Below are 23685 nucleotides of genomic sequence, written 5' to 3' on the forward strand. Positions count from 1 at the left end.
CCGCCCCCGCGGACACCGCCCGCTTTGAGCCTGTGGAAGGGGGCGGAGTGGGAGACCACGCCCTCCGCGTGTCCACACCCACAGGCGGTCGCTCTGCCGGGGGAGAGCCCCACCCAAGCTTTCCGCCTTGTCCAATCACGAAGCCCCGTCTGGCTCTGAGCACACGGCGCTGCCCGCCCCTTCTCCTTGAGCGGGGCAGGGCCTGGGCGGGGCCTGGCTGCGGGACGCCGCGTCGGGAGGACTTTGCTCCGCCCACGCCTCGCCCCGCCCCCTGCGCCTCCCGCCAGCAGGGGAGAGAGACCTTCGAAGCCAGGCCCCACTGGACGTTAGCCGTGTCCTCGGGAAAATGGGGCGCTAGTGCTCCCCAATTGGGGTTGCCAGAGGGTCGGTATGGGGGCGTCGGGGTGAGGAAGGATGAGAGGGACGAGGAGTGACCGTGCAGCTGCATTTGCCGTGGACAACCTGAGTGGACGAAGCTGGAGGGCGTCCTCGGCTCGGCCTCGCGCCGGTCTCCGGAGCTCGGAGCCCGGCCCCACGCGCAGCGCATGCACCGTGGTGAGCGCCCGGCGCCCACGCTCCTCCGCTTTACAGACATTCTCTCCTGAACCCACGCCCCTCCGCGGCCCCCAGTCCTAGAGGGGCACGCACTGGTCGCTGCGGCCCCGGTTGTTCCTGGTGACCTGTAGCAGTCTCCTAATGGGCCCCTGCTTTCACCCTGGTCCCCTCCGGGGCCTTCTCCAAGGACCAGCTCAACTGATACTGTTAAAGGGAACTCACACTCAGCTTTTAGCATTCCAGTAGGCTCAAAACTAAGCCTTAAGACTCATGTAACTTGGGGGCCACGCTGTGGCATAGCAGATAAAGCCGATATGGGCGCTGGTTCCAGACCTGGCTGCTCCACTTCCGATCCAGCTCTCTGCTATGGCCTGGGAAAGCAGTAGACAATAGCCCAAGTCCTTGGGCCCCTGCACCCACATGGGAGACCCAGAAGAAGCTCCTGGCTCCTGGCTCCTGGCTTCGGGTCGGCCCAGCTCTGGCCGTTGCAGTCATCTGGGGAGTGGACCAGCAGATGGAAGACCTCTCTCTCTCTCTTTCTCTCTGCCTCTCCTTCTCTCTGTGTGTAACTCTGACTTTCAAATAAATAAAGAAGACTCATATAACCGTAGTAAACAGGGCCCATTGCTCGCTCACTCTGCTCTAGCCAGGTGGCCTCCTCACTGTTCCTCCATGTGCCAAGGATGTTCTGGCCTCAGGGCCTTTACACGGATCATTCTGGCTGCTTTCAGTTTGCTCAAGTCTCCGCTGAGATGCTGCCTGCTCTAAGGGGTCTTCCCTGGTCACCATCTGTAACAGCAATTCACAGTACACACTGGTCCTTTTACCCTGCTTTTAAAGTTTTTATTCCATTTGCTGGTTCACCCCCAAAATGTCCAAAACAGCTAGTGCTGGGTCAGGTTGAAGCCGGAAGCCCGGAATTCCATCCAGGTCTCCCGCATAGGTGACAGGGACCCAAGGACTTTAACCATCAACTGCTGCCTCCCAGAATGTGCATTAACAGGGAGCTGAATCAGAAGAGTAGATGGAGCCAAACCAGGCACCCTGATGAGGGGCGTGGGGTGCCCCAAGAGGGGGGACTTAGCCTCTGTGCCCAACACCCGCCCCTCTTATCCCCTTGCACTTTCCACCCTCTGATGTTAAACATTTGTGTCTTTCAAAAAAAAAACAGATTATTTGAAAGGCAGAGTTACAGAGAGGCAGGGGCAGAGGTCTTCCATCCACTGGTTCACTCCCCAAATGGCCGCAACAGCCAGAGCTGGGCCAGTCCAAAACCAGGAGCCTCTTCGGAGTCTCCCATATGGGTGCAGAGGCCCAAGGACTTGGGCCATCTTCTACCTACTATCCCAGACCATAGCAGAGAGCTGGCTCAGAAGTGGAGCAGCTGGGATTCAAACCGGCACCCATATGGGATGCCGGCACTGCAGGCGGCAGCTTTACCCACTGTGCCATGTTTGTTTCTTAGTTGTTGCCTGTTCCCATCAGAATGTCAGTCCCCGGTGTCGCTCCCCCTCTTCGTGGAGGAACGACACTAAGCCCTGCCTAGGCTTCATATCCGAGTCACGGCACCATTATGTCGCTCCCCCTCTTCGTGGAGGAGCAACACAGGACCCTGCGCTGTTCTTTCGTCTGCTCGGCCCTCCCCGGGTTTGCTGCTGGTTCTTCCCGGGTTGGCTACTATCCCTTCCACCTCCGTGGAAGGGCAGTTCCCCCTGGCCACATTCCCCACTTCCGCAGGGGAGCGGCACACCGCCGGCCGGTTCTCTCGGGGGCTGCACGGGTTCCCTTAGATGTTCCCCATAGATGTTCCCCGTGCATGCCGTCTCTCTCCTCCTTTATAGTCCTCCTCCGCCAATCCCAACTCGGCTGCCCACACGCCGAGTACGCTGCTCTCCTCCAATCAGGAGCAAGTCCTACAATTTATTAGTTGAACTGGAGGCAGCTGTGCAGAAGCTGTTTACTTCTCTCCCAGCGCCATATTGTGGGAGAGCAGATGCATAGAATAAGTCTTAATTCGAGTAACCTAGTCTAGTCCGGATTGCTCCCCACACCCGGAGACCAGGACTCTGTGTCTTGTCCCGCATGTCGCTGTGTACCTGCATGCAGTGTGAATGAGCAGATGAAGAACAGATTGAGAAAGGGAAGCAGGTGGCTGGCGCCGCGGCTCACTAGGCTAATCCTCCACCTGCGGCGCCGGCACATCGGGTTCTAGTCCCGGTTGCCCCTCTTCCCGGCCAGCTCTCTGCTGTGGCCCAGGAGTGCAGTGGAGGATGGCCCAAGTGCTTGGGCCCTGCACCCGCATGGGAGACCAGGAGAAAGCACCTGGCTCCTGGCTTCGGATCAGCGTTGTGCGGCGGCTGCGGCGGCCATTAGAGGGTGAACCAACGGCAAAAGGAAGTCCTTTCTCTCGGTCTCTCGCTGTCCACTCTGCCTGTCAAAAAAAAAAAAAGGGGGGGGGGAAGCAGCAAACGGGCAAAGTCGTGGTAGCCTGGGGGTCCTCACAGGGCTGGGTGGAGCGGGAGCCTTGAGACACACACAGCTCAGGGGAGGGAACAGGGCCTGGGCTAGGACACAGCGCTCCCTGGTGGCTTGGACTCCTGCCGCTCCAGGCAAGGCCTCTAGGGTCCTGGAGGTTTCCAAGGATTTTCTTGTGCACAGCAGGCTGGTTGGACCACCGCAGAATTCATTAGGACACAAAGACACCTGGGCTCATAAAAAAGTAAAGGACGCCAGAGTCCAGGTTCCAGTTTGGGTCATGAGCCTGAGTCGCTGGGTCAGAGTGAGCACTGGGCTCAGACCTGCCGCCAGGCATGATGGAGGTCCCTGCTGCAGCCACCCTGACCAGGAGCTCTTAGCCTTAACTTACTGTGAGATTTTACCCGTCAGGAAGGATTTGCATGCATGAGGCAGAAAGCTGCCTCCCCGTGGACATTATTCCGCAGCACAGAGAGGGAGTATTGCAGGAAGCCCCCACCCCCACCTCACACATTACAGCTGGAGATGCCTTTTAGATGTCCGGGTGTCCAGTATACCGTTGCACTCTGGGGAGAGGCCCGTGCTGAAGCTAGGCCTTTGGGAGCCGTCAGCATTAAGATGATCTGTGAAGCCTGAAGACCGTGGCTTTCAATTTTGGGTGCACTCACCCGCATTTTGATTTTTGAGAAATCAAAATCTAAGCGCTGATGCGCAGGCTCCTCCTACCCAGCTGATGTACTGAGAGTCCCTGGGTGTGGGCGCAGGCATGAGCCTTCTACAACCATTTCCAGGGCAGGCATTTAGCCCAGCACTTAAGATGCTGTCGTCCTGGGGAACAAGGCAATCAGAGGACCGGAAAGGGGAGGCAGCTGGGGGGCGGCACGTGAGGCCAGGGAAGGCTCGTCCCACCTGTGTGCGGGTGGGGAAGGGGCCGGGAGAGGGAGGTGAGAGGAGCTGGGATCAGAGCGTGCAGGGGGACGGGCAGGGGGCGGACGTCCAGGTGTGGTGGGAGGCCATCACGGACAGGTAGAGAGGGCGAGGGTGGAGAGGAGAAAACGCAGAAGTCTCTGGGTGGAGAGAAGCTGCCAGCCGGAGCCAAGGGTCCCTGGGAAGCACGGAGGGCCAGCCCGTGTGGGAGGGGGCGTGGCCATCCCGCTCACACGCTCTCCCCCGCCCCCCGCCCCCCCCCCCGCACCCGGGGGCTGTGCGCCGAGGCCAGCACGCAGGCGCGGAGGAGACCGGGCTCTGCCCGCAAGGCAAGTCCACGTAAGGACAGCGCACGAGGGGTGGAGCCCAGGAGCCAAGCGGGACAAGGGTGGACCCATGCAAGGGGCCTCCCGGGAAAGCAGCGAGGGGCACTGCAGGTGATGGGGGCGGAGAGGACGCAGCGGGAGGAGTCGTGAAGATGGCCGTCCCAGCAGTGAAGGTGCCGTTTGGGGAGAGCTATTAGCGGGCTACACCGTTGGCACAGGTGGGCGTGCAGTAAGACTCCCTAAAGGAACAGACCTAATATGTAATTTACACTTGAGGAAGCTGAGCCCTGAGGGTCCCCCCAAAGTCTGTGAGTTGAATTGCAGCAAGGAACAAGTGTTTTGGGTGTCATAACTTTTTTTTTTTTTTAAGATTTATTTATTTGAAAGTCAGAGTCACATAGAGAGAGAAGGAGAGGCAGAGAGAGAGAGAAAGAGAGGTCTTCCATCCGCTGGTTTACTCCCCAGTTGGCCACAACAGCCAGAGCTGTGCTGATCCGAGGCCAGGAGCCAGGAGCTCCCGTACGGGTGCAGGGGCCCAAGGACTTGGGCTATTGTCTACTGCTTTCCCAGGCCATAGCAGAGAGCTGGATTGGAAGTGCAGCAGCGGAGACTCGAACCGGCAGCCACATGGGATGCCGGCACTGCAGGCCCTGGCTTACTCTCCAAATGCCCACAGCAGCCATGTCTGGGCCAGGCCAAAGACAAGAACCAGGAACTCCATCTGAGTCTCCCAGGTGGGTGGCAGGGACCCAAGCCCTTGGGCCATCCTCTGCTCTTTCCCAGGCTGTTAGCAGAGAGGTGGGTGAGAGCAGGGCCACTGGGACTCTGCTGTGACAAGGGATGCCGTGGTCCCCAGCAGGGGCTTAACCCGCCCTGCGTGTCCTGATTTAAGCTTTTTCCAACTTCTCCCCAGTTTGGGCTTCCTGATCGCCCGTTTCATGCCCACAAATTCAGCCTCCCCATAGCTGCTTCCTGAGTCTATCCATGCTCCTCACCCAAGGATGAGACCTAGTAGGCTGCAGGGCTAGGCGCAGACCCTCCTGTCTGCCTCTCTCCCCTCTGCCCCAGAGCACCTCTGTGTCCAGTCCTCATTGGCTCTGGCCCATGCATGCCATCCTCAGCCTGGACAGCCTGCTCATTGCCAACCCTGCCCACCCCCTGCTGAGGGCCCCACCTGGCTGTCCTGTCATTCCTGCCACATGGGGCCCTGTCTGCACCCTGCCCGGCTGCTCGGGTACATCTGAGCCATTGGCAGCAGAGGTCAGGCCCAGCTCACCTTGTCCCCAGGGCGCTACCAGCGTTTGCCACAGTGAACAAGAGGGTCTGTGTGCCCGTGGCAACCCATGAAAGGCAACCAGGAAGCTGAAGTGAGGGTGGCTGGACTGCAGGCTACGAGGCGGAAGCCAGGGGAGCCGGCCCCAGCGAGCTTCATCAGAGACTGTGTTCACTGAATGAGGGGCAGGAAGGGCAGGGGTGAGTCGCTTCCCAGGTGCCCCTGCCTGGTCCCTGCAGGCAGGCCAGAGTGACTGTGGGGGTGTGTCCGCTCAGGGCCGGTCACAGGGGGCAGGGCCCTTCCTCCGCTCCCGACTCAGCAGCATCACTAACTTGGCCTTGAAGCCCGCCTGAGCCCCAGGGCGGCCGGGGCCCCCGGCCTCGTCCAGTTCCAGCTCCAGCAGCCGGCGGTACTGGGTCTCCAGACTCACGTCCGGGGCCGGGCTGGGCCAGCTCAGGTCTTCGCTGTTGTGGTAGATGGAGCTGGCTGAGGGGCTGCAGCCACCACTGCCCTCCAGGGACTTGGGGCCTGCATCGGGCAGCCCAGGGCTGGCGTCCAGCAAGCAAATGTTCTCGTAGAGGTGCTCCGTGGTATCCGAGGGCCCGCTGGCCCGCTTGCACACGGAGGCATACAGCCTGGAGGCCGGCTCATCGGGCTCAGGGCCCAGCAGCAGTGGGAGGCTCTGGGGCCCGGGGTCGGCCCTGTGTGCCCTCCTGGAGGTGGGCGGCCTGGGCCCTGGCAGGACCTCCTGGAGCTCTCCTGGGGCATCCAGGGAGGGCAAGGAGGTGGCCCGCGGCAGGGGGCAGGGCCGGGGCCCAGCCAACTCAGGTAGCCTCTCCCGCTGGCGGGCGATGGCAGCAGCCACAGCCTTACCCAGGTCAGGAGCGCGAGGGCTGGTGAAGGCGAAAAGTCCCTCCCCGGAGTCACAGCGGCGCCCGGCCTCGAAGGAGAACACATCCTGGGTGCAGGCGACAAGAGCAGGGGGTCAGCGGCCGGGCACTGGCCACCCCTTACCCTTGGCTGCAGGTTCCCACGGCAGGGGGTGGGGAGGGTGGCCACCCCCTGCCCCGTCTCCCGTGCCCACAACTCACCTTGTCAGAGCCAAACTTGCGCAGGAAGTGGTAGGGCCAGCTGTAGAGGGCCTGGGCACCGGAAGAGCCCTTTAGCTGGATGGCGTCTTGGCCCAGCACCAGGACGTAGGGGCCCTGTAGCTGGCAGCGCATGGCAGCCTCGCCTCTCTGCACCACCACTGGGAACTCATCCACTGCAGGCAGGCGGCCAGGGCACCCTGTCAGTCCTCCAGAGCACCAGCCCTGCACGTGCCAGGGCTCACGCCGCCCTGGCCTCCCCTGCCTTGGCTTACCTTCTTGCCAGGAGGAGTAGATGGAGTTTTCCTCCATGGGGATATTGCCTCTCTTAGGTGACGCAAGCTCCCCTGGTCCCGAGGAAGGCTCCGCTGTGCCCTGGGGGACCATGTAGGTCAGAGGTCAGCATCCACCCCCGCTCCTCCCCTGTGCTTCCAAGGTCAGTATCCTGACAAGCAAGGGCATCCAAGGACCTAGGTGCCATCCCAGTGCTGCCCCCCATATGCTGGGTGACCCCAGGCACCCTCTGAGCTGTTTCCATGGGGCTCCCCCTTGAGGGTGGTGAGCTGGGCTAAAGAGCTACATCCAGTGGGTGAGAGGTGCAGGCGCTTAGCTAGGGACTGGGCCAGCCCTTGGGGCCCTGATGTCTTGGTGCATCCAAGGGGCAGAAGTTTGGGGCCAGCGCTGTGGTGCAGCAAGTTAACGCCCTGGCCTGAAGCGCCGGCATCCTCTACGGGTGCCGGTTCAAGATCTGGCTGCTCCACTTCCGATCTAGCTCTCTGCTATGGCCTGGGAAAGCAGTAGAAGATGGCCCAAATCCTTGGGCCCCTGCACCCATGTGGGAGACCTGGAGGGAGCTCCTGGCTCCTGGCTTCGGATCGGTGCAGCTCCGGCCATTGCGGCCATCTGGGGAGTGAACCAGCTGATGGAAGACCTCTCTCTCTCTCTCTCTGTGTAACTCTGACTTTCAAATAAATAAATAAATCTTTAAAAAGGGGGGGGGTCATAAGTTTAGATGTGGAACGTGGGTGGGAGCTGGCCAGGGAGCAAGGCTCCCACACTGTCCACAGGCCGCCCTTAACCTTGAATGCCCTAGGCCTTGAGCGTGTCCTTCCAACTGTTTCTCACTCCCAGCACCTCCACCATGACCACTTTGGCCCAAAGAGCATGGCCAGGGTCAAGGGCAACAGCTTCCTCATAGGTCTCCTTGTTTCTGTTCATTTTCTTAAAAAATAAATAAATAAATAAAATATACAAAACCTTGGGCTGGCCTTGTGGGCGAGCTGCTGCCTGCAATGCTGGCATCCTAATCAGAGCACCAATTCTGGTCCTGGCTGCCCCACTTTGGATCCAGCTCCCTGCTAACGTGCCTGGGAAGGCAGCAGGAAAATGGGCCCAAGTGCTTGGGTTCCTGTCTTCCACGTAGGAGTTCTAGGCTCCTGGCTTTGGCCTGGCCCAGCTCTGACCGTTTTGGCCATTTAGGGAGTGAACCAGTAGATGAAAAGTTTCTCTGTCTCTCCCTCTCTATAACTGACTTTCAAAATAAATCAATCTTACAAAAAAAAAAAAAATAAAATAAAGAAAGAAACCAAACCACACGGGTTTACCATGATAACTAGCGTGTATAATCCAGTGGTTTTCAGTAGTCATGCAGTTGCATCGTCATCCTCCAGTTGCAGTACGTCTTCATCACCCAGTGGGAACCCTGGGCCCATCCACTCCCCCCTGCTGGCAGCCATGGCTCTGTGTTCTGCCCCTACGGTCTGTAAGCTATGCTCCACGTGGACGGGTGTGTGTCCAGGGCTGATCCGTGCTGTAGCACATGTCCTGACCACCTTCCTTCCCATGCTCACACAATATCCACCCCCTTGTGTGCACAGACCCTTGTGTTTGGCAGCTGACAGCCACTTGGGGGTTGTGGGCCTGCTGCTGTGAGCATTCATGCGGGAGCCTTGTGGGAACACCTCGGGTCTGCACCTGGGGCTGGGATGGCTGAGTCTTCTGGTCTCTCTACATTTAGCTTTCTGGGGAACCACCACGGGCCCTATATTCTTTTACAACGCTCATAGTCTGGCTTACACTCTCCCAGGCTTCTTTCACGTGGAATAAAATCCCAAGCTGCACCTGGCCACATGTGGGGTCTTCATTGGCTCCCACCAGTCTCTGCCTGGCCCCTCCCACTCTCCTCCCCAGTCCTCACCCTCTCACCACACCAGCCTGCTTTCTTGGCCCTTGAACACATTATTTTCTCCCCTGCCTCAGGGCCTTTGCTCATGCTGTTTTCTTACGCACAGACCTTCGCCTGGTGACTGGTCAGTAAGCACTCAGGTCCACCGTCCCCTCCTCCAGGGGGCCTGCCTGGCATTCCCCTGGCAACTCCAACGCCACCTTACACTTCTTTATCTTCCAGCTGAGGGTCGCTGTACAGCTTCCGGGCTGCTTCCCAACCTTGCTGTTCACGTGTTTGCTGAGTGACAGGCTATGTGGGATGAGGTGGCCCCAGCCAGCGCCCCCGCCCCCGCCCCCGGAGCACGCGTCCACCTGCCCACACTCACCGGGAAGGCCAGCTGGCAGATGGGGGCCATCCACGCCTGGCGGTGCTGCGCTGCCAGCAGGTGGCTTCGCTCGGTGGTGGTGAGCAGGAAGGCCCCAGTATCCCGGGGGCAGCTCTCGCCATCGGCGGGCAGCACGGACACACAGTCAGCCAGGCGGATGACCCGGCGCTCCCCTCGCCGGCTGGGTCCTGTGGCCCTGTCGCATGTCAGCCCCAGACCCCCGTCCCGGACCTCCCAGCTCTCCAGTCGAGCCACGCCTGACGAGCTGCCCGCGTACAGCAGGGCCCATACCTTTCGCCAGGACTTCTGTGGGAGAGGCGTGGAGAGAGGCTCAGCTCAGCAAACGTTCCTGGCTACCCAGGCTGCCTCTGCCTCCCCTGGGAGCACCAGGAAGGAGGCCTTGCAAGGACTAGGCTGAGTAGGGCTCTCCTCCTCCTCCCCTCCGCCCCCTGTTATGACCTCCATAAGTATCTGGGTGCACGCATGTCCCTCAAATGCCTATCCCCCTGCCATGGATTCTCAGGGCAGGCCACCTGACCCTGCCCTGGTGTCAGTTTCTCCCTACCTCAACCAAAGCAAGGACACCTGGGCCATGGGCTGGGGTTGAGGGGAGGCCCCAGCTTCAGGATGGAAACATGCAAATAGCCTCGAGCAAAGGAAGCAACCGTTTATCTGCTTGGGCAGCAGCCCGGGTGCAGGGCCTGCTGTAAGGAGGGGGGCCCCTTCTGCAGGTGGGACTCCACCTCGAGGGTCTCCCCCAGCTCAGCCCCCGGCCCTCCAGGGACCCTAGGGCCCCTACCAGGTGGCTCAGGTGGCCACGAGGCTTTGCCTCTGTGCAGGAGTTTGGTTCTAGACCCTTCCCCACGCATGGCTCCCCCATCCCTAAGAGAGGCAGCACTCTCAGGCCAAGACCCCGGTTCCATCCACTCCCCCACCCGGCCTCCCTCCCAGAGCTCTGGTGCGGGGCTGGGGCACAGGCTGAGGTCTCCGGCTCCACTGGTCCCGGGCGGCCGCCTGGCGGCCAGGGTCGCACCTTGCCAAACTTGACGTGCTGCAGGTACAGGAGGCCGTCTTTCACCGGGGTCTCTGGCGACTCCATGGCCACAGCCGGACCACGGGCTGCTCCCAAGACCCGAGGAGACTGGTGACAGGCGACAGGCTGGACAGGAACTCTTCACACTTCCCCTTCTGGCCACTTCCCCTCCCTCTGTCCAGAGAAGCAGCTGCAGACCGGGGGGGAGGGGAGTCCAGCCTTCGGTTAAGGGCTGAGGGGCCGCACGCGTTTCTCCCTGGGCGTCCTGGCTGACCCAAGGTGCCTCCATCTGCCTGGCAAAGGAGCCTCAGATCACCTTCAGGCAGTGACCCCTGTGCCGCACCTGGGTCAGCTCCATGTGAGCGTCTGACCACAGGCTGGTGCTGGTGCTGGTGCCCCTGAGTCATCAGCTCTGACCCTCCCCCAGCTAGGGCACAGCCCTACCCTCACCCCAAGGCTCTTGCTACAAATACTGGGTCCTGCTCTGCTTCTCTGAAGTACACAGTGCAGCCTAGCCCCTGGCTCCTCACAGCCCTGCCCACAGCCAGCCCCGGCAGCTCCCCATGGCTCTGCTCTGTGACCTGGGCCTGCCTGCCTCCAGCAGCCCCAACTCACCCTGACCTCCCTCCTTCGGCCTAGCTCTTGGCCAGCCAAGTGTCCCACCTCCACCTCCCTCAGCTGCACCCCCCCACCAGCCAGCTCCCCCAGGGCATCATCGCTCACCCTGCCGCTTCTTCCTGGAGGCCTTCCCTGATCACTCCCTGCTGTCTTGACAGCACACAAAGGATGTCATAGTATCCACCCGGCACTTCAGGCACCCAGACCTGAGCGGCTCCAGCCACATGGGCGTGCGTGGTAGTCCCCAGTGGCCCCCAGAAGCGGTCACGTGAACTTTTTAAGTGTGGCTTCCTGCCCAGGGTGCCTTTTTTTTTTTTTCCATCTTGCTTTCTTGGTGGCCAATATTGGGTCTGTGTGGCTGTCACCAAGGGGAAAGAATGTTGTAACCAGGCTGAGGAACGCCATCCTGGGGTCGTGTACTCAGCCAGGACACAGTTTCGAAGGTCCTGGCCACCTGGCTGTGTGCCCACAGGAGCCCGGGCAGTACTGAGCTCCGCCAGCCCGACTCCAGGCCCTTCACACCCTCGTGGCCGTTTCAGCCATGAGGAAGCCAAGGCTCGGGGAAATTAAGTAACTTGCCCGAGGCCACACACCAAGTGACAAACAGGGCTTGAGCAACAGCTGTCCTGCTGGGATCAGCATGCGGCCTTGCGAACAGAAAACCTGGCACTAGGGAACCGGGTGAAACCCAGCCCGGCTGGCGCCGCTTGTCTGCTCTCCTCTCGCCAAAGTCCTGGCTCTCCGGCCAGCGGCCTTGCGATGCTCACGCTTCTGTGAGTCTCCCCCGCTCAGCTGAGCGCAGCCCAAGCAGTCCTCTGCCTGGCTCGCCTGGGTGCCGAGGCCAACAGAGCACTGGGCACGGGGCAGCGCCGGGGCACTTTTTTGGTCTGAAAGCATTCCTGGGCCATCAGATGCCTCCTTGGCAAATGGAGCTGAGGGTTTCCAAATGGGTAGCTTCCCGGGGGGGGGGGGGGGGGGGTGAAGCCCTGGGAGCAACTTACAGGAAGAGTGAGGCTGATGGGGGTCGGGGGTGATTGACAAACTGCCAGGGAGACCACGGAACCCAGCCATTGCCCTGCGGCCTACCAATGTGGCCTGGCCCTGAGACACCCTGAGCCCCCAGCGGGGAGTCTGCCTGAGGCCTTTCAAGGGGCTCACACCTCGCCTGAGGGCTTCTGGGAGTCGGAGGATGAGACCTGCGCAAGGCCCAAGGTCCTACACCAGGTGAAACACAGAAACAGGCTGGGGAAGAAATGACAACTTGCGCTTTAATGGCGGCTGGGGTGAAGAGGAACAAAAATAGTAACTCTGGGGGCACAGGGAGCGGCCCAGGCCCGCCGGGCTGATGCTGGCTTCTTGTTTGGGGGCTGGAGCCCGGGGCCCCGAGGCCTCTCGCAGAGAAGGTGGGCACGCAGTCGGCTCAGAAGTCCATGGAGCTGTGGGCCAGGTAGTCCTTGCGGCCGATGTTGCTGACCTGCTTGGTCTGCATGGCCTCGAGCTTGGGGCAGTCGGTGATCCGATGGCCGAGGCCCCCGCAGAAGGCACAGCCGCGCTCCCCTGAGGGTGCAGGGGAAGGTCAGTGGGGTCCCGGCCCTCGGGGCCCCCTGCCGGCTGTTTCTGGGTTCCCTGCCAGTCACCTCCGATGTCCAGCATGGACTCGTCTCCGCAGTGCAGCACCTGCAGGACGGGCGGCACCTTCTGCTTGGCCTCCAGCAGCAGGGCTTTGAGGTCCATCAGCACTGACTCATCTGCGGGCGCGAGGGGAAATCCTCAGGCCCCACTCTGGGCCCCGCGGCCAGAACCTGAGTGGCCACAGGGAGAGGGCCCGGGGCAGGGCTGAGGCGGCTCTGGAGACAGACTCACCACAGGCCTTGTTGATGAAGGTGGTGGCGATACCTGTGTTTCCTGAACGCCCAGTGCGGCCAATCCGGTGCACTGTGGAGAGAAATGGCGTCTCTGGCCCACTGCCCTGAGCCCAGGGCCTGGCCTCTCCCCTGCCAGGGCTGCCCCCAGCCCCCGGTCCCCACCGTAGTTTTCAATCTCCTCAGGCATGTCGTAATTGATGACGTGCTGGATGGCGGGGAAGTCCAAGCCCTTGGAGGCCACATCTGTGGCCACGAGGACGTCCTTCTTGCCCTCCCGGAAGGCCTCAATGGCCTTGGTGCGCTCCTCCTGGTCTGGGGGGTGGGTTGGAGCTGTCAGAGCCACGGGAGGAATCTGGGGCATAGCAGCGAGTTGGCTGGCCAGGCAGGGCAGGGGATTAGGTGAGGGTCTGTGCCCATGCATGTGCCACCCTGACCTTTGCCCCCGTGGATGGCCACAGCCTCGACCCCTTTGAGCAGCAGGTACTCGTGGATGGCGTCCACGTCGGCCTTCTTCTCTGCGAAGATGAGCACCTGTCCAGGAAGGCCACTCCCGTCAAGGGCTGACCCTGCCCAGTTGCTGTCCCTACTGCCCTTGCTCCCGCGTCCTGGGGCGGGCCCCAGCCTGCCCTGGGCACTCACAGGCGGGGGCGTCTTCTGCAGGCACTCGAGCAGGTACACCATCTTGGCCTCTTCCTTCACGTATTCCACCTCCTGCCACCACAGGGTCAGCTGATCCTGGGCTGGGCTCTTGACCGTGGCCCTGCCACACCCTGGCCCCCAAAGGCCAGGAGCTCCCAGTGGAAACCCTCAGTGCCACCAGGCATACTCCCAGCTGGGGCTGCGGGTGGGGGTGGGGGCCCTACCCACCTGGATGACGTCCAGGCTGGCGGCCCCTGCACGGCCCACGTTGATGGTGACTGGCTTCACCAGTGCGCTTTTGGCAAAGTTCTGGATCTTCTTGGGCATGGTGGCACTGAAGAGCAGCGTCTGTCGCTGGCCCTGAGGAGGGGGTGGGGGGGGTGTGGGCTCTGGGGAAGCAGAGGCGGAGTGGGGGCGGGGCAGGGCTCAGCGTGTGTGCGGACAGCAGGGGACAGGGGCGCCCTTGCCCAGCAGGGACAGGCACCTTGAAGTAGGAGAAGATGGTGCGGATGTCCCCCTCAAAGCCCATGTCAATCATGCGGTCGGCTTCGTCTAGGGCCAGGTAGCGGCAGATGTCCAGGCTCACCATCTTTTTCTGCAGTAGATCCATGAGGCGCCCGGGTGTGGCCACCATCATGTGCACGCCACTGGGGACCAGGGAGAGAACCGAGTGCAGGTGTCCGTCACCCACCAAGAGGCCACATTCGCCTCTGGCCTGTCCTACGCCCCCTTCCCGCATCTCCTGGCCTATCCCTTGTCGAGCTGCCGTGCTGCCCTATGGACACACGTCTGGTGAAGAAAGGGCTGCAGCCTCTAGCTACCGCCTGGCAAATACCTCCTCCTCCCCTCTCCTGGAAACCCCTCTGCCCTGCAGGCTGTCCCGAATCCCTCTCTGGCCGCCCTCAAGGGGCTCACGTTCCAGGTCACACTTCCTTCCATCTGTGCCTGCGTCTTCCTTGGGCACGTCCGGCCTGCCTGTGGCCTCCGCGCCTGGTCCGGAGCAGGTGGCGACGTCTCATTTGTGTGGGAAGGGATCCAGCCCTGCTAGCAGTGCCTCGGCTCCCCTGACTGGCCCCACGGAATGACCCCGACTTCTCTGGATGCGCTGCCCCCTTCAAAATTCAAAGATGACTTTTCCTGCAGGGTCTTCACTGGTTTCCTGCTCTCACGTGGCAGGATGGGCCCCTCCATCCACTGCACTCCCACAGTGATGGCTACATCGCTCTGTCCCAACCAACCACCCCATGAGACTGGGTGTCCTCAGGGCCTGGGTCCTCACTGCCGGATGGTCTCCATCTGCTCCTTGACGGACATGCCCCCGATGCAGAGGGCACAGCGTAGCAGAGGCGAGCTGTCCTCTTGCAGCAGGCGGCAGTAATACTCCAGAATGCCGTGGGTCTGCCGGGCCAGCTCCCGCTGTGGGCATGACGGCAAAGGTTGGCGCCGGGAGGTGGCTCTGGTCTCGGCCCCGCCCCCCAGCCCCGCCTAGCTCACAGAGGGGCAGATGATGAGTCCATAGGGCCCCTCGCGCTTGGAGAAGGGTAACCTCTTCTCTTGCTCCAGGCAGAACATGATGACGGGCAAGGTGAAGACCAGCGTCTTGCCTGAACCCGTGAAGGCGATGCCTATCATGTCACGGCCGGAGAGGCTGTGGGAGAGGACAGTGCCTGGGTAAGGGTCAGCAGGTGGCGCAGACATCCAGCTCCTCCCCGCCGCCTTGGCAGGCCTCAGGGCCACGGCGCGCACTCACATGGTGGGGATGCCCTGGATCTGGATAGGCGTGGGGTGATGGATGCCCTTCTTCTTCAGGCCCCTCAGGATGGCTGTGGAAGACAACCCAGGCTTCGTTCCTGTGGCACAAGTCTTCATCCGAGTCCCCACCCCTGGTCCAAGGCCTGTTAGCTAGGTGGAGCTGGGATTCCCTCCTAGGTCCACACCCAAAGTTACTCCCCCACTGCAGTGCAGCGAGGGCACAGGGCGATAAACTTGCACAGGAGGGGCCTCAAGAGACCCGTATCCCAAATCCCTCCACCCCCACCGGAAGGCAGCATCCTGTGCCGAGACAGCGGACTCCCAGGCTGCCCATCAGATGGGGGATCTTCCCCGCCACCAAGCACCTGCGGGAAACTTCATCTCCTTGAAGCTCTTGATGGGCGGCGGGATCCCGTCCCCCTCCACCAGGATGTGGTACTTCCTCCGCACACGGTCATGGCGCTCTTCAGACATGTTCAGCACGTAACGGGGTGGCGTCCAGCTGAGGGTGAGAGGCAGGGCTCAGGCGCAGTGGGCCTCAGGTGGGCGGTCCCGCACCTCTCGCCGCACCCATGCTACATCGGGGCTGGCACACAGACACACCTGGTCTTGATTGGGTCGTCGTACGTGATACCTTTGGCCATCTCCTTCACTGACATCAGTGCTGAGGGAACACACGAGGCTCAGGGCCAGCTCCCGGGATCCCACCCACCTCTTCGCTGCCCTGCCTGCCGCCATACCTCGGCCCTCAGCCACGCTCTCTAGAATTTTCTCTTCTTCCTTCAGCTGCTTCTCCTTGGCGGATTCCTTGCGAGCTAAGGAAAGGAACAAAGGATGTTGGCCAGACGCCAACCCAGGGGCTCGGGCTCGGCTTCCCGCCTCCCCCTGGCCCACCTTCAGCCTTCTCCTTGAGGTGCTGGTGCTGATCCAGGAGGCTGACGTTGGACTGTGGGCCCAGTGGGATGTCGTCCTCATCTCCCCGGGGCTCGCTGCCGCTGTCCTGCTGCTCCTCCTCCGCGGCTCCCTTGCGCCTTCGTTGCAGCAGCTTCTGGAGCTGAGTCCACCAAGACCCATGAGAGTCGAGCCCACGGCGGAGTGGGGTGTCGGGCCCAGGGTCCCACGGCCCCAGGCACAGAGCTGGCCTGCCCCATATCAGGTCCCTGTTCGCCCGAGAGCCATGCTCCCGTGTACTGACGCTCACTCCCCCTACACCCGCAGGCAGGGGCCACCCCCACCCACCAAGACCGGGTGCTCACGCCCCCTCACCAGTAGCTGCCGGCGCTGTCGCAGCGGCACATAGGGTACGTAGTCCTCGTCGCCGTCATCCTCCACCTCGGAATGGCTGCCTCCAGCATTCGCCTCGTCGGCGCGAGCCCGCTGCACACACGCACTAGTCAGGCCCCGGGCCGTCGCCAACCCCACCCCGACCTCCACTCCCGCGCCCCGCCCGCGCGCTCCGCAGCCCCAGTCCCACCTTCCGCTCTGGTTCCGACTCCTCCATCCTTTGCTGCCCGCATGCGCGCCACAGCCGGACCACGCCTCTGCCTCGAGTGAGATCCAATCAGATGTGAAGAAGCGGAGTCGGCGCCTAGCAACGACTTCGGCGTGACGGGTCTCGCCGAGGGACAAATTTCCTCTACTGAGGCTGCTGTGAGGCACGGCGTTGACTCCTGTGGCAGACTGAGCGGCTGTCGCGGGGGGTGGGGCTAAGGGCGAAAGTGCCATGCAAGGCATTGTGGGACACTGGCAGCTTGGAAGCCTGCGCGGGTGGAAGTGCAGACCGCGGCTCCGCAGCTCGGCGTCCGGCCGCGCCCGGCGCCCGACGTCATCGGCAGTCCCTGCCGACGTGAGGCCGCCTAGCGGCCGGGCGCTGGAGGACGAGGCGAGCGTCGGGATCCCAGTGGGATCCCGGCGGGGCGGGCGGGGCTTCCCGGGCGACCCCACCGGTTCACCCCCGGTACTGGCGAAGCTGTGTACGCGAGAGAACGACTACTGCCCGCGCTGCCGCGGAGCTCGGGGACCAGGAGGCCGTGGGCTGGGCACGCGCGAAGGCCAGAGCCTCGGGCCTCTGAGGAACGAGTGGGCCGCTCCGCGCCGACCTGGGCGCCTGTGTGGTGAGCGCCCGGCAGTGCGGTCTCGAGGCCGAGACGCAATACTGTAGGGAAGACGAGGCCCACGAAGGCAGGGAAAGCGGATTCCCGGAGCTCTCACAGTACGAGGGCCTCTCCGGTGGGATGGGAGGGGTCGCCAGGGTCTGGAGCCCTGGACTCCGCTTGTCCCGATGCCGGGGCCCGGCAGTCTGCCTCTGTGCTGCTGCGGGCTGCTCCCTCAAACCTGCACCTTCTGAATCGGAGTGGTGCCGATTCCACGTAGGGCAGGAGCCTGGCGCAAGCGCAAAGGCGAGGAACACGGCTCAGGAACACGGAGGTTTCACAGGAAAGTGGCCGCAGGGTCGGCGCTGTGTCCCTGTCCTAGAGGAGGCCCTCCCAGGGCCCTTAGACTGTGGGCACGGGCTCCAGGCAACATGGTCCCCACAGAAGCCCGAGCTGAGCTGGCCTCAGAGAAAACCACCCTGGTGGCAAGGAGTAGGAAACAAGTGTGTGAGGCATCCTTGGAGAGGATGAGCTAGTTCGCCTCAACGACAGAGGGCTCGTTACCGCCTTAGCTGTCAGATCCCTAGGCTGCATTCCTATTCCGATGGGGAAATCAAGCTTCGTCTCCCCCAATCACCCAGGCACAGCCACACGGTCCACAAAGGCCTCTCCGGCTTCCAGCTGCACAGAGGCGAGTCCAAAGCCTCCGACTCACCAAGCTTGCAGAGAGGGGGCTGAGACGGCAGGGAAGGGGCGGCCCCACCGCAGCCCTCCCAACCCAAGGCAAAGGCACTGACACCCATGCTCAGCCCTCGGCGGCCAGCCCGAGTTCACGTTCCCATCTTAGCATAAAATGGGTAAGAGGATGGAGTGAGGACTGGGAGAGGCCAGGGCTGCAGATGACCGCCCTCCTCACCCCACTCCCTACCCAGCCCAGCGAATCACTAACACACCAACTCCGTGTCCAAATGTTGCTTTATCTTTCAGCATGAAAGATCTTCACAGTATCAAAAGTAAAGAATTAAAAAAAAAAGATAAAAACAAACAAAAACAAAAACAAAATGGAAACAGAAAGCAGTGTCGGGCCAGCAGTACCATCAGCCCCCGCCCCAGGCCAGCCCAGTCCCTGGGCTCTGAGTGTGGAGGCTGCGTAGCACCAGGAAGTGGCTCCGCCGAGGTCCTGAGGGCCCCCAGCACAGCACAGCATCCGTTCAGCTTTTGGTTGGTCCAGGACGGCGGCAGCAGGAAGGGTCTTCGGCAGGTGGGTGGGGGATGTGGAGGGAGAAACCCCAGACCTCAGCTGGCAGTCGGGGTCTTGGGACACCCTGCAGCAGCTCAGCCCCGAGCGCCTGGGAAGGAACAAACGAGTAGGATCACAGGGTGGTCCCAGCCTCCCACGAACAGCTGGCTGCAAAGGCTGATTCATGGGACCACCCCAGCAGAGGATGTAGCTTAAGACCCTGTGAGTGAACAGAGCCCCTGGCCCGGGGTTCTGGTCACGTGTGGGGCAGTCCCTGGGGAGTCCCAGCCAGGACTGCGTGACGGCACAGCCTCCAGCACCTGTCCTCCCGCGGGCATAGCTGGGCTGGCTGGCCAGCGTCGGGTCCGGCAGCCCTGTGGGCACACGGCAGGGCTCCGTGTCTCGCCTGGAGGGGGGGTGAAAGGACAGTGTTTCCTGGAGGGGAGGGGGGACTTCTTTAGTCTTGGAACGGAGGACAGGAGGGAAAGGCCAAGAGGACCGAGTGGGAGAAGACGGCTGCCCGTGACTTCCCAGAGGACAGTGGAATTAGGCTGCAGGAGGTGCGACTCTCTCTCTCTCACAAGGACAACAGGTGAAGTGCGCAGGATCTACTCCTGCCTAGTGTGCACGTGAGGTGGGGGTGCATCTTGGCACCAGAAGATGTGCCTTGGGGTGTGGATGTTGGGTTGGCAAAAAATCAGGGAGCCCAGCCCGCTCGGAACAGAGGGCCGAGGGGAGTCTGCGGGAGATGGTCCTGACTTCCGGGCAGCACAGCGTGCTGCAGGAGCTAAGGCTGAGCTGGCCCTAGTGGAGAAGGGGTAGGGACATCCTTGAGGTCGTTGTGAGTGCTGTCCCTGAACTCAGTCCACCTGCCCCAGCCTCCCACTGCCTTGAGGGCAGCCGTGCAGTTGCCAGCCAGCCCCGGGCCCTGCACCAAGGCCTGCTGGCCAGGTGCCCTTGCCTAATGTACGGTGCCCTCTCCAGTCTTCCGTTTCCAGAATGTCATCTGACTCTGCATACCGCAGACAAAAGGACCCACACGGGTGGCTGGGAGGTCAGGGCCACCTGGGGGCTGGGTCTCTTCTTCACGAAAGCGGCTCAGCTACTGCTTTCCTCTTGAACGGGTCCTGTTGTGAAGCTCCGACTGGGCCCTCCACGCTTTAGTGGCCTACAGGACCTCGCTTGCTTGTCGGCCCTGCTGACCGCCTCTCACACTGCTTCAGCTAAGCAAATTGGTAGCCTGCAGCAGAGCCAGGCCATGTGAGCAGCACTCAGCCCTGAGCCCGATGGCGCAGGGGCGGTGTGGCCCCAGGGGGCCTACCGCGGTCTGGGAACTTTGGGCAGCAGCAGGTGAGAGAGGCTGAGCCCCAGTGCTGATGCTCCAGGAGCAGCTGTGCGGGAAGGGGCCCTTCAGAGCATGCGCAAGAAAGCTCAGGGAGGGCCTGGCCAGGGAGCGTGATGGAGGACAGGGCCTTCAGTGAGAGGCCACAGGACGGCCACAGGACGGCCAGCAGGCCGTAGCCAGAGTGCAGTCGCTGTGGTGCATGGGGCCAGGGCTGCTAAGCCCAAAGCCCACTTCCCGTGCCCCACGGGAGATCAGAGTACAGCAGGTGGGGCCACAGAGGCAGTGGCCCGCAAGGAGAGGTGTACAGGCTCTACCTCACTGTGCTGTGCTCGGAGTGGGTTTCTTGAGGCTAAAGTTGGTCCAGTTCACAGCAACTTTTTGACGCGTTTGCTTTGCAGAATCCAAACAGAACCTGTTGGGTTTGGAAGATACCATTCAGAGGGGCCCTCCCTTCCTCACCAGAACCCTCTGCTAGACCCCATATGTGTCCTCACTAAGCCACCAGGCCAGCTCCACACTCCCTCTGGCTTGCAGGGCAGGTGGGCCTGGGCGCTCTCCGGCCATGCCCTAGCAACCACTGTCCACAAACCATGGGGAACGGATAACTGCCGTGGGATGCAAGTCCCCTCCTCCACTCAGGGTTTACTCTAGCTGTATTGGAAGCAGGCTGTGCCTTCCTGACCCTCAAAACTTCAGACACACTGGTCCTGCTGTCACAAACACCTTTCCATTTTACCTGCTCAGTTCCTACTTTTTAGGTTCCAGCTTGGTCATCGCCCTCCTAGGCCGGCCTCCTGGCCTACCCTACCTTCAGCGTGGTTTAAGAGTCCTCCTTCCAACCCCCCACCCCACAGCTCCTAAGAGCTTCCGTCTCTGGGCTGTCAGTCTGGATCTCTCGCCCCATGTAGACTGTCCTGAGTTTAGCACAGGCACAGCGCGGTAAGTAAAAATGAATCAAGCTGGAGAAAGCCCTGGTTTGGGGGCCTGCCACATCTCCTGCCTATCCCTGGCATCCTCCCACATGCCCACCCTGCCAAGTGGCCCCCCAGGACCCCAGCGACAGGCCAGCTGGAGGAGGGACTGGAGGAGCGGCAGGGCCAGCGCTGAGGAAGCAGGCCTTCCTGAGCTCAGTGGCCCAGCACCAAGCTCCAGGGTGGGCGGGACCTAGGGCGGGGGTGGGGAGCAGGAGCAGGTGGGGGGCACATGTACCTCTTGAAGTACTCCACCTCGCGGTCCGTCTCGTCCATCTCCACCCCATCTGTGTCCTTGGGCAGGAACACGTCGTCTAGGAAGACACAGCCAGGGGGGCTCAGTGCCCATGGCCGGGCCTCTGGGGTCATGCTCTGGGGGCAGCGCTGCCCACACACCAGGACTACCCTCCACCCCACGGCCTGGCTGGGGTGGGGGGGTCAGCCACTCGGTTCCTGCTGCACTCACCCAAGGAGGAGGCCGACTTCTCCTGCTTGTGGCGGCTCCGGCGGCTGCGGCCCTTGCCCTGGGGCAAGCTCTGCGGCCTTGCTGGGCCTGGGGGCTGCACAGACTCCTGCTCTGGAGGCCGTGCCTTGGCCTCACCGGGCCAGTTCCGCCAGGAGCTGCCCTTCTCCTTCTCAGTTTTGGGGCTGCTGGCCCAGCCTGGTCCTGGCCTGCTCCCCCGGCTCCCCTCTCCAGCCTCAGCACAGCCGCCCACCTTGGGAGGTTCTGGGCCCTTGCTTGGCTGCCTGGGGCCAGGGGCCTGGCCCTTGGCACTGGGGGCCTCTAGGTTGGCTGGGGCTCGGGGGGCTATGCTCACCTCACACTTCTTGGCCTGACTGCCCTGTCTCTTGCCCTTCCGCGGCTTCCCACCTGTGACCACAGGCTCAGGCAGCTCCTGCTTGCAGGTGGGGAGCTCCTTTGGGCTCAGCTCCTCGGGGTTGCCTGGCTTGGGCGTCTTGACCCAGATGACCCGGGACAGGTTGGGCACGGTGCTGAGTCTCCTTACCAGCCCGTTCTCGGGGCTGATACCAGGAGGAGGGCCCCTCACCTCTGTCCAGGGTGGGTGTGGGCCTCTCATTTCTGCCCATGGTGGGGCTGGCTCGCCTGGAGCTTGTAACGTGTGGTTCTGGGGGGAGCCCAAAGTCAAGGGGGATAGGTCAAGGTTGATGTCAGGCCGTTGCTCCGAGGAGCCACTGAGGTTCAAGGGGGTTAGACTCTGGGGCTCAGGCTCAACAGCCCCCTCGTTAGGGAAACCGTTGTTGTCCTTGCCGAGCTCACACGCACTGAGGCTGGCACGGATGGAGTCCTTGACAGTGTTCTTGATATCCTGCAGCCGGCTGCTCAGGAAGCTGTTGACCTGATCCAGGTCCTGCTCGGGCCACTCCAATAGCCTCTCCCTGGCAGGCTTCGGTTCCCGGCTTCCAGAAACACGACTCGCCTGCTTCAGAGCTTCTGCTGCCAACTGGGCCTTCTCCTTTTCCTGCCAACACAAGAGGCAGTCTCAGCAGGTGCCTGTGACACCTGCCACAGCAGCCTGGAGCCGGCTCTGCTGCCAACTTGCTGGAGACAAGACGTCCTGATCCTGGTTTGTGTGCCACCCTGTAGGAGTGAGGATGAAGGGCAGCTCCACATGCTGGGTGGAGGCATGGGCACACCCACAGAGGCCAGGATTGTCACAGCTTGTTCACCAGGACCCCGGGTCAGGCCCAGCCCGAGTGGGTGAGGATGCAAGGGGTACTTCCTGCCGGGCCTGAGCCTGGGTGAACTTCGACAGTGCCCTTGCTCCCTTGTTGGGCCTCAGAGATCTCTCAACCATCCAGGAGGGAAGCCTAAAGTAGGAACACGTCTACCGGGGCATTCCCTCCAATTGTGCAGGGGGTCAGGGATCGAAGCCAGGGCATCCTGAGGGTCTCAGAAGGAGGATGGGGGCAGTGAGGCTGTCACCGCAGATGAGACTGCTCTGGCGGCTGCAAATGCAGGTGGCCCAAAGCTGGGTCTGGGTGTTGGCCAAGAGGGCACCTAGCCTGTACAAAGGTCACTCCCCTTGGTTGGCCTCAGGTGACCAAGGCCACGCCTACGGTGTGTCCAATGGCGTAGCACAGAGGCCACATGGAGCCCTCACAGCTAGATGTGAAGAAGCGGCCCCTCCACTCGAGTAAAGACCAGGAGGCTTGGAGGGGCAGGATCACAGTTCGTCTGTGGGCTCCAAGCCACCGCCACCCTTCTGCCCAAGTGCAGGGCACTCCAGGAGACGGACAGGTGTCACACCCTCGGGAAGGAGGTGGTGGATGATGACTCCCACCACAGGTTCCAGATGGTCTGGGAACGGAGGGACAGAAAAGGCGGCTTGCCTCCACCTCAGAGTCAGCGCCAAGCAAGTGAGCCCATGCCCCAGCAGTCTCTCATCTCTTCTGAACACTGGCTGTACAACAAACCAAGGTTAGCTGTCCCCGGGGGACCTTGGACAAATCACTTGTTCTCTGGGAACCTTTCTCCCTTTGTAACTCAGCAGAGAGAAGCAGCTCTCCCTGCGGGGGGCTCTGAGGATGGCTGAGAGCATGGGGCAAGCCCTTTCCCCTACATGAGTGCTGTGCCCCGGCAGAGGGGGCTCAGCCAGAAGCAGCTCAGCCATGGGCACAGACGAGGGACCCGGGCCATCTGCTCCACTCCTCCCCAGCACCAGCACAGTTGTAGGCTGGGGCTCTGTACAAAAGCTCATTTCAGGAAAGCAATCTTGCTGAAAAGAACCGGGATGGAGGGAGTGGCGGGCAGGGGGCAGGGCACATATGCTTTGGTGGCAAGAGACAGAAAGCACTGAAACACATATCTCCTGCCCGCTGTGAGCCTGGCACTTCCCACATGCTGGGCCCCGCAGTCCTTATACCTGTCCTGATACATAACGCTCCCCCACTTACAGATGATGAACCCTGGC

At 62.0% G+C, this 23685-nt stretch overlaps 3 protein-coding genes across 31 annotated transcripts in view; all 3 read right to left on the reverse strand.

Annotated features, from left to right (window-relative positions):
- Positions 1–4620: 4620 nt before the first annotated feature.
- DOK3 (docking protein 3) lies at positions 4621–11106 on the reverse strand. 6 transcript variants are annotated; one of them, XM_089335143.1, is made up of 6 exons: positions 10953–11106; positions 10230–10518; positions 9197–9502; positions 6920–7019; positions 6648–6820; positions 4621–6514 (listed from the first exon to the last, which is right to left on the reverse strand). In XM_089335143.1, the coding sequence occupies exons 2-6, from the start codon at positions 10293–10295 to the stop codon at positions 5828–5830; spliced, it is 1332 nt and encodes a 443-aa protein (XP_089191269.1). In that variant the 5' UTR covers positions 10296–10518; positions 10953–11106; the 3' UTR covers positions 4621–5827. The 6 variants fall into 6 exon arrangements, with proteins under 6 accessions (XP_089191269.1, XP_069932576.1, XP_008253697.2 ...); XM_070076475.2 differs by having other exon boundaries at positions 10230–10419; positions 10953–11105; XM_008255475.5 differs by having other exon boundaries at positions 10230–10522; positions 10953–11105.
- Positions 11107–12097: 991 nt separating this feature from the next.
- On the reverse strand, positions 12098–16612 carry DDX41 (DEAD-box helicase 41). The gene is made up of 17 exons (XM_051843680.3): positions 16578–16612; positions 16370–16480; positions 15998–16157; positions 15844–15918; positions 15707–15767; positions 15469–15605; positions 15102–15174; positions 14846–14999; positions 14631–14767; positions 13836–13998; positions 13580–13711; positions 13352–13423; positions 13147–13243; positions 12875–13024; positions 12711–12782; positions 12485–12595; positions 12098–12404 (listed from the first exon to the last, which is right to left on the reverse strand). Exons 1-17 carry the CDS (start codon positions 16602–16604, stop codon positions 12268–12270), a joined length of 1869 nt encoding a protein of 622 aa, XP_051699640.1. The 5' UTR covers positions 16605–16612; the 3' UTR covers positions 12098–12267.
- Positions 16613–18153: 1541 nt separating this feature from the next.
- The window catches only part of FAM193B (family with sequence similarity 193 member B), a 32815-nt gene continuing 27283 nt past the window's right edge, over positions 18154–23685 (reverse strand). For 22 of the 24 annotated variants that reach the window (XR_016235585.1, XM_051843659.3, XM_051843663.3 and 19 more), the window contains 4 exons: positions 21219–22233; positions 20991–21066; positions 20096–20193; positions 18154–18545 (listed from right to left, as the gene is read on the reverse strand). Coding sequence is in view for 21 of the 24 variants with exons in the window: in XM_051843659.3 (XP_051699619.1) it covers positions 20097–20193; positions 20991–21066; positions 21219–22233 (1188 nt within the window). In the remaining 3 variants the exon portion in view is untranslated. The remainder of the gene's footprint in view (positions 18546–20095; positions 20194–20990; positions 21067–21218; positions 22234–23685) is intronic. The other 2 variants (XR_016235584.1, XR_016235583.1) reach the window with 2 other exon arrangements.

This window comes from Oryctolagus cuniculus, chromosome 6 (assembly GCF_051225735.1).
Source record: "Oryctolagus cuniculus isolate XC-2025 breed Fujian yellow rabbit chromosome 6, ASM5122573v1, whole genome shotgun sequence".
Lineage (NCBI taxonomy): Eukaryota > Metazoa > Chordata > Mammalia > Lagomorpha > Leporidae > Oryctolagus > Oryctolagus cuniculus.

Coding starts and splice junctions, on each gene's coding strand:
- DOK3 (XM_089335143.1), bottom strand. CDS start 10,295: ATGGAGTCGCCAGAGACCCCGGTGAAAGACGGCCTCCTGTACCTGCAG. Junction 7,020..9,196: donor TCTGCCAGCTGGCCTTCCCG/GTGAGTGTGGGC, acceptor ATGGTCCCCCAG/GGCACAGCGGAGCCTTCCTC. Junction 6,515..6,647: donor GCAAGTTTGGCTCTGACAAG/GTGAGTTGTGGG, acceptor GCCTGCACCCAG/GATGTGTTCTCCTTCGAGGC.
- DDX41 (XM_051843680.3), bottom strand. CDS start 16,604: ATGGAGGAGTCGGAACCAGAGCGGAAG. Junction 15,919..15,997: donor CCTCAAGGAGAAGGCTGAAG/GTGGGCCAGGGG, acceptor TCCTTTCCTTAG/CTCGCAAGGAATCCGCCAAG. Junction 12,783..12,874: donor TGAGGAGATTGAAAACTACG/GTGGGGACCGGG, acceptor TTCTCTCCACAG/TGCACCGGATTGGCCGCACT.